Genomic DNA, 8,962 nt, shown 5'->3' on the forward strand with positions numbered 1-8,962 from the left:
GTATATATATATATATATATTATATCGTGTAACATATTGACCTGAAGACACTACGCGCTTGTAGCCTTCGTATTGTCTCTTCGTGACTTTATTAATAGTACAGATGTATAGCGAGCGTTTCTTTGTCTGTGCAACTCTCAAAGGCAAAAAAGAAAAAAAATTCCAAACATCTGAAGCTGAAAAAAATACTGCATCGGCCGGGAATCGAACCCGGGTCACCCGCGTGGCAGGCGAGTATTCTACCACTAGACCACCGATGCTCCTGAGAGATCAGTGCCATTATAGCTATATAAAGTTAATCAAATTATTTAATGATTAATGGACTATGTGCTGTCTCCATCTGGTATTTTTTGTTTGCAGGTTAAGTAGATTTTGAGTCAATGCAATGCTTAAATTTACCGTTATTCGTGTTTGTTTGATTCAGACAGTGGTCTGTTCTTAGTGTTCTGTGTTCTAACCAGCTATGCTGTCAAATTAACTTCCGGTACAAAAGGTCATTTGCTGTTGACCTTTTCTCCCCTCTTCGAGGACAAGAGTGACATACCCTTTTGATGGCGCTGTCGATGTAAATAGAAAATTTACGTCACGAATGTCGACGCCATAACAAATCTGTCACGGACTACTGAATTCTTACATTTTTATGTTTAAGCTTATGGAATTTAGTTTATCCTGAGTGTTTTAGCTTCATTTATAAAATCCTGGATCATTTGTGTTCAGTTTGAAGTTACAAAGTGGTGTATCCACTGCCCTGATTTCCTATCCACGGCATTATTTTTACATCATAATGACGATCAAACCAAAGAAGAAGACTGCTAAGGAGAAAAATGATCAAGACGCAGGTGACAGTCATGCGTCCGTTGGACATGCAATGCCTCACAGCCATACGCTAAATCATGGACATAGTCATTCACACTACCATCACGCAACTGGGACAGAAAGCAGGTTGGACAAGCAATCCAGAGTCAGAAACTCTCCCCCAAGGTGGCCGCCATCAACTTCCTCGAGGGATGATGTTGCTCATTCTGGACTGACACAAAACCTAACAGCTGCCTCCAATTATGAATATGAAACTATAGACTCATCAACAAATCATAAAAGAAGACATCGCTCATCACCTCATAGGACTGTGAGGAAACACCGCAACCATCCTTCGAGTGTAATCTCTAATGCTGTTGGTGTCACAACTGCCAATAATGCATCGATGAATAGCAACCTCGAACTTGATGCCTGTGATGAAGAGTATAATAGTGAAGATGAACATAGTCAGCCTCCTGCAATACCAGAAAATGTTAATGAGGTTTGTAGATTAAGAAAAAATTCAGTACTTTCCCACTTTTAAAGTGTCTGAAAGCACAGCAGTTGCAGTCTACTTTTTGTAACGTCAACGTTTAAGCTGTTTGAGTTTGTGAGGCCTACATGATTCATGATGAAAGTTTTTTTCAAATTTGTTTTTTTTTCACCTGATTTATTTTATGCAGATGCAGCCTCCCTCAAAACCATGAAAAATTCCATGGTTAGGGGGTTCAAGTGGTCTTGAAGTAAGGTGTTCATCTCTCGTACAATAGGTCGTGGGTTTGAATTCAGATAGCGACGGAAAATTTTCTTTTCTAAAATTGTCTCCTTTCTTCACATCCTTTCCTGCTCTGTAATAATGTTCTGTCGTTTGGTTTCGTCTCCACTTTCTGCCCCCACCGCCTCACCTCTTTTGCCCCCTCCTCTGAGCTCCTCTGACTCTTTCTGCAGCCTTTCTCCTGCTACTCCTTGGCTCCTTCTTACTCCGCACTGTCTTTCAGCCATACCCCTGTTCTTATGCAGGGCTCCCCTTTACGCACAAATGTGCATATATTACGCATTAACCTGCAGTTACCCCCTTTAAGTTTTGGTGGTTAGTGAGCTTTACTCTTTATAATTCATTTCGGGGGGTTGCACGCTTTAAAACGTAGTAGGTGGTGTGCGTCTGGCAAGCATCATTTCCCCCCTTCTCTTTATCCCAAAGCCAAGTCAATGATTTGACGACACACCCATACATATGCACGACAGTCACCTTCTGTGTCAGAAGAAGTCAAGTAGTCGACCTACTTATATCAGCTGCGCGCAGTTTCTGGCAACACAGGCTTGCTTTGACAGCACAGAAGCTCCGCCCACATTCTGGTCGCTCACATTTGCCGGTGTCGTGCCTTGAGTTTACCCCTGTCGTGAGATTATCCCCATCCTTCTTTAACACCATAGTAAACATGAATTGTCCATCATCGAAAGAAGGGAAAGACTGGAATGTGAACCCTGGGATGGCTCTGAAGAATAATGAATCAGTTTATTTTCCAAACCTGCCACTCATCCCTGGCCTAAATCTCAAGCATCCCGATTTTCCCGATTTTGATCGCGTGTACCCTGATTTTTTTGGTTTAATTTTTTGTTACTCCTCATACTCCGGATTTTTCTAAAAATCTTACTCTTGCCTTCTTTACTGTCGTGGGAAGCACTCGTTAAACTTTTTGTCAGCAAAAACTCTGAGCACTATAAAACTATTTTCCGAAATGTCTATGTCGAATTTAGTAGTTGACTCACCAAAAGTTGTGTTGGATCTTTGCTGCTCACACGTTTTATTTCAACTATAATGGATTGGAAGTAGTATTGATTTGGCATTCCGACTTTAGACATTCTCAAGATCCTCTTTCGCCTAAACATGCTTTGTCCCAAGTTTTAGTTAGTCGTGCCCGTCATCAAGACCTGTCAGTAAAACTGTTTCGATCGTGCGTTCGCACCACGTGACATGAGTTCCGCGTGTGAGTTCCGCGTATGTCAGGGACCATCATTGACGGGGTCAATTTAAGTTCATGCACACTGGTTGAAGCTTGAAGCGTCTTTTGGGACTTATCTGAGGGGGGGGGGGAGCGTGTAAAACACTTGGACTAGGAGACTTAGACATGATACTTCAGGATTAAAAAAAAAAAAAATGATATACACACACAGGCATGCGCATGCTCTCACACACACACACACACACACACACACGTGTGTGCGCACACACACGTACTTACACAACACACAAGCATGCGAGCAGAAAGCATACATGGATATAATAATGGACACCCCTGGAATTTTTTTAAAGTCAGCTTGGCAGTGACCTAGGTGATTTGTCGTTGATCCCGATTTTTTTCACCAAGTCCCAATTTTTTTCCCCATTGAGATCCTGACTTTTAGATTTCATGGAGTGGCAGGTCTATTTTTCTTGGAGTATTATAGTCGGAGTTGACCCCTTTTGGTTCGTCAACTTTATTTTATTTTTGAAAGACCCAACTGCTCAACCACCACCACTCTTCCCCCCTCCAAATGGACACAATTAGATTCTAGTCAATATTAATATTACTCATTTATACATTTCTTAAGTTAATAAAAATCGTTAGCATTCAGTCATAGTGCATAGTCATGGTCACTCTATGTGTGTCTGTGTGAATGTGCGTGTGTTAAATGTTTGCAAACAAAAAATCTTACTATAAAATTATGAGATATTGACTTTTACCCTTTAAGTTTCTAAAACAAGGGTTAAATACCCCTTAAAATAGTAAACCAAAGGGAGAAGGAACCTCTTAAGTTGGCCTGAAAAGGGGAGCCCTGTTATGGGAGGAAAGATCTACACATAGCCTTCTTGGACAAGGGCGAAAAATCTCGGAGGTCCTGTGAGCAAGTTGCGCACGTTAAAGATCACTTGGTGGTCCAAGTCCAAAATCGAATGTAAACTTCGGCCGCCATGCGGGCAAAATTCAAAATTTCTTACCTACTGAAAATTGAATGTGTCACTCGTGCTCCTATGACCTTTAATGTAGTTTTGCGAGTGCCATATAAAACCGTAAAACGCACACACAAAAAAAAGACCTGGTTAAGTTCAGTGAAAGAATTTTAAGCTGTCTCATCATTCCTCCTGGCTGACTCTTCCTCTTTCCCTGAAGTCTGCCGTTGGTTGTCAGTACATGTTGCATGTCAACATGATGTATTCAATTGGTTAGGAAGACACCCCTCTCCGTCCAGTTTTGTTGTTCCCACTTCCCGTTTGCAGTGGATAGTTTGAGAGTGGCTGGTATTATTTTATTCATAGACACGTCTCATGATCTAAAGCACTTTTCTGTTAATTTTTATCTGCTTTACACAAATTTAGACTTTATATCCACCACAAATTATTAGTTTATAATGAGGTTTTGCAGGGTTTGATTATATTTTCTTGATATTAGCAAATTATTAAGTCTCTATTACCGGGAGATCACTCATACCCATAATGATTAGATGAAGAGCTATCGAAATAGCTAAACTTGTTTTGATTTAATAGTCAGTCATTTATGAATTTTTTTGTGAAGTAGCTTCCATACTGATTTGTCCTGTATGGTACTGCATCCTTGCCTGTACGTGCTTTGTTTTGGTCCTTTTTATTCACCTGTACATGTCTTTTTTTTTTTCCTTGCTATTTCTCCTCTTGATATTTCGTTCAATATCATGATATAATATTGCTCCTCAGTCTGTCTCTTTTGTCATATTTTCTTGCATTATTGATTTCCTTGTTGACTGGCCTCTATCATCATAAGTCACACCAGAGATTTTAAGAAAAGAATGTGTGACCCATTAGTTTTGTCTTTCTTATCAGTGTTTACCAAGACTTTCACAAACTGGTTGTTTTATTACTTCTTTGTCAAAGCTGTCGTCAACTTGTGCCCATGAGACTTTACTCTTCATTCAATATTCACGAATTTTGCACCATCCCTATTCACAGCTGTTTGAAGCAGGGTAGGGCCATTCTAGTGCCGTGTGATTTTATGGATTTTCGTCTCATTTTTCTTAAAACCATGGTAAAATTAGAGCATATACTATAAAATCACAGTTATTCCTGTTTCAGAATTGAGTAATTTGGTTCAATCATTTATCATACTGAATATATTGTCCACAGCTGGAACAGTGGTTTGAAGATGCCTTGAAGGAAAAGAAAGGGTTCGTGTTGAAAAAGATGGGGGAAGATGGAGCCTGCTTATTTAGAGCTGTCGGTATGTTGTTTTGTGTTGTTTCCGTCTGTCAGTGATATCTGTGATAGATTTAGAAAATTATTTTAGGGACTTGTTTGTTGAAAAAGCAATGTACTGTAATACATGTATTTAACAAGACAGGTATTGAGGATTTGAATTTGTCCGGGTTGTAATGGAGGCAGACAGGTCAACACCCACCTGTCAAAGCTTGACCTCTGATTTGCTCCCCATGAGAATGACTGTCAGCTAATTCATTATGTAAGTGGAGAGAGGTAATACAAGTTAAAATGGTTGTGCTGCAGTCCTCACTTCATAAATATAATACTGTAAACCTTGATTTGTCTCGTGGTTGGTCTGCCTGTGATTGGCTGTTGACACAGATTGTTCCAGAGGACAATGATCAGAGAAAAATAGATCAAGTTACTGTAGTCTCGGCCACCCAGAATAGAACAGGAATACATTGGTACATTGGCCATCCTTGAGATATGTATGAAATGAACTTTCACTTTGCCTTGTAACTCTTTTCACCACCATGAAGAAATATATTTCGTGTGCACATGAACCCAATTTTATGGGATGAATGAAAATGGTATTTTTCTATTCTGTTTTCTTAAATTAAGTACCTCACTTCAAGTTTCATCTCTGAATCTGTTTTCTTTTTTACTCTCAGCTGATCAAGTGTATGGAGACCAAGAGATGCATGGAGTTGCGAGAAAACTTTGCCTGGATTACATGGTAAGGTGTCTTTGTGTTATGCATTCCTTTCTTTTTTTAGTCAGTTAAAAAAATATGTAGACTCACTAGAAAAATATCTTTGTTCAGTGCGATGCTGTTGCCTGGTTTCTTTTTATTATATTATAGAATAGACAAGATTTGTTTAATGTATTTCCTTTGGCTGTTTTTGAAAATACCTCTCCTGCATCTAGACTTGTATGTAGGGCTTTAAGCTCCGTGAATAGACAGAATAATTTTTAGACTTGGCAAGTTTGTGTCTGGCGTCATTGATATATATTCCGTGTTATGTACTTGTATTGCAGGCAAAGAACGCAGACTTTTATTCGCAATATGTGACAGAAGACTTCACCACGTACATCAATCGTAAACGCATGGACTCGTGTCATGGCAACCACCTGGAGATCCAGGCTATGACGGAGCTGTTCAACCGACCAGTGGAAGTGTATCAATATAGTTTAGGTAAGAGCAAAGTTTGCTTTGTATTTTACCACTGAAACAAATTAGTTTGTGATGTGGTGTGATATTGAGCTCTGCTCTGTAACTTAATAGTAGGGTTGGGTCAGGCTTGTTAAATCAGGGTCCTCGAGTAACGAACAGTTCGCTGCTAATATTCTCAAAAGAACAGAGGGGTAACGAATCGTCCGATGGTGAAGATTCATTGGCTGCAACTCTGGTCGACAGAGACAGCAGTTCATTTAGCAAGCAGATGGACGGAGAGACTTTGCATACTACTCTTCCTACTACATCGTGTACAACAAGCTTATGTCTTGTATAGAGATACATTCACGCTGCATGTAATTCGCCATACAACCCCCCCCCAATTACCCCCACATACTACACCTCTGCTCTCTCCGTAGTGATAGTAGCTGAGTGCTGTTCAACGCGTTGTTTTTTTTCCCCCAAAGCCTTTGGCAAGTCCGCTTAGTGAATAAAATTATGGAGCAAACCAAAAAAACAACTTCTAAATGTCTTGAGGTTTGCAAACCGTTCACATGGCCGTCTGACTGCGTCCGTGAGTAACAAACCTGTTCGTCCACTCGCCCCAATTGTACTGAATAGAAAAGAGCAGTCTGGCTGATGTGCTTTTCCTTACATAACGAAGCATTGTATTCTTACTTGGTACAAATGGAATGGGAGGAAAGCTACCTGGTATCTGCATTTGTAGAATGTCATAAATATGATTTCACTTCTTTTGGTGCATATGTGTTGTCTTTTATTAACCTTCACTTGGCTTATCAGAATTGAAAAAGGACACACTCATTTTGTCTCTGAAATGTTATCAAATTGACTTTTGTTCTTTATCATTGTAACAATAAAGTATTTATTGTTTTTTTGTTTTTTAACTACATTTCATTGTCCTTTAATTCCATGGACACAATCGGTAGTGCTGTTCATTTTCATTTTGTCTTCTCTTGTCGTCAGAACCCATGAACACATTTGACACTGCCTACAAGACGGACAACGCCCCAATTCGTCTTAGTTATCATGGCAATGTTCACTACAATTCCATTGTGGACCCTTATTCAGCTTCCATTGGAGTGGGCTTGGGGCTGCCTGGTTTACAGCCTGGGGTAAGAGTATGAACGTTTCGTTTTGCCGTACAGAGTTTGTTGCCTTGTGAGAGAGAGAGGGAAAGACAGACAGAGTGAGAGATGGCGAGAGAGAAATAGAGAGAGAGAGAGACTGACAGACAGAGACTGACAGACAAATAGACAGAGACAAAGAGAACATGTTGCTTTGAGTAGAAATGAGTACATCAACACAATAACAGACATGTGGTGCAAAGAAAAAGTTAGACAGGAAGACAGAAACAGCTGATGAAAGGGGGAAAAAATGGCGCTCTCCAACCTTCCACTTTCAAAAGGGAACATTGCACAAGATGGAGACAAGCTGTCCAATTGCTCTATGCCCAGAAAGCATTAATTTCTAAAGCGCAGCCGAACCTAACTGCAACCAATTCCTATAACCCGGTATAACTACCCCACCGTGATCCTTAATATACCGGTTCTTCGTAGAGTGACTTGCCTTAAGGTCCATGAATATTTCAAACTTCCTTTGCCAGATTTACTCTGCGCCGTCAGTTTTTAAAATTTTAGGTGGGTTGTTTTGACCCTACCTGCTTTGCTGGTTTGGGGAATTATTTTTTTTATCAGCAATCGTGCAGATTTAATGAACACCATCTAACTTGTCCAGGTGAAATTTATTGCGGAGAAACTTGCGTGGGTGGGCTGAAATAAAGGCTATATCATCATCTGACCTAGTGCCGCCAACAAGCTGAGGTGCAGGGAAATGCCCAATGGCTTTGACCTGAAAGCGTCCAAAAGCTAGAGAACTTGAAGGAAAGCTCAACTTACAGAAGGGAGAAAAGCTCAGCTTGAAGAAGAAAAAAGAAATAAAAAGGGGGGGGGGGCAGATTTAAACTGCAAAGGAAAATGAAGAACTTTAAATGAAGAAAAAAGAGGATGTTGAAAGGGTGATCTTAGAAAGGCATCACTAATTGTTTTTCTCTTTCTAGATTTTTTGTTTGAAAGTATTTGCTGTTGTTGCTTGTATGTCCAAAACCTTGGATTTTTTTTCTATAGTGATATTGAGGCCTTTTTTGTTTTTACAGCAGGCAGAGCGAAATCAGATGAAGGATGCAGTGAAAAGCTCCGAGAATTTTCATATCGAGCAGGTGAGGAAGTTTCACTGTAAACAGTTGTTGTTTTTTGGATAAATAACTTTTTTTTATACTCTTCTCAAAATATCTGGGTCTTTCAGCTTAGATTTGTATCCAACACAGCACTGAGTGGTTCTTGTAAACTGTGTGGAAGCAGCCCATCTCGTCATTGATGTCAATTGTGTCAATGGTGGTGTGAAACATGAACATTCATTTTATAACCACATAGTTGACATAGTGACCAGACAAAAGTGACTCAGCTTCTAAGTATTCTTGTGTTCTAGAACCTCCCTAGATCAGATGTTTTGTTTTAGAGAATTTTTTTGTTTGGTTGGTTATTTGAGTTCCGTTTCCATTCTTATGCCATGTGGATGGTTGGCGGGTGCTCTGGTGTGGTTTGCTTCTTCTTTCCTATCAAACACCTATCGTCCTTATATCCCCTCCTTCTTTTTTATGTTTGTTACTCTCTTGTAGGGGGCTCTCGTGGCCTAGAGGTTAAGGTGTTGGCCTCTCATTCAAAGGTCCCGGGTTCGATTCCGGGTAGCGACCAAAAAATTTTCTT

At 40.0% G+C, this 8,962-nt stretch overlaps 1 protein-coding gene and 1 non-coding gene across 2 annotated transcripts in view; one reads left to right on the forward strand and one right to left on the reverse strand.

Annotated features, from left to right (window-relative positions):
- Nucleotides 1–189: 189 nt before the first annotated feature.
- On the reverse strand, nucleotides 190–260 carry TRNAG-GCC. Its single transcript has one exon. It is a non-coding gene; the product is annotated as a tRNA-Gly (tRNA).
- Nucleotides 261–532: 272 nt separating this feature from the next.
- Nucleotides 533–8,962, forward strand: part of LOC101860273 (OTU domain-containing protein 5-B) — a gene marked incomplete in the record, with an annotated part of 20,700 nt that continues 12,270 nt past the window's right edge. The window contains 6 exon segments of the mRNA XM_013086178.2: nucleotides 533–1,297; nucleotides 4,934–5,027; nucleotides 5,677–5,741; nucleotides 6,044–6,200; nucleotides 7,164–7,312; nucleotides 8,353–8,415. Of these exon segments, the coding sequence (XP_012941632.1) occupies nucleotides 785–1,297; nucleotides 4,934–5,027; nucleotides 5,677–5,741; nucleotides 6,044–6,200; nucleotides 7,164–7,312; nucleotides 8,353–8,415 (1,041 nt within the window).

This window comes from Aplysia californica, unplaced genomic scaffold (assembly GCF_000002075.1).
Source record: "Aplysia californica isolate F4 #8 unplaced genomic scaffold, AplCal3.0 scaffold00442, whole genome shotgun sequence".
Taxonomy (NCBI): domain Eukaryota; kingdom Metazoa; phylum Mollusca; class Gastropoda; order Aplysiida; family Aplysiidae; genus Aplysia; species Aplysia californica.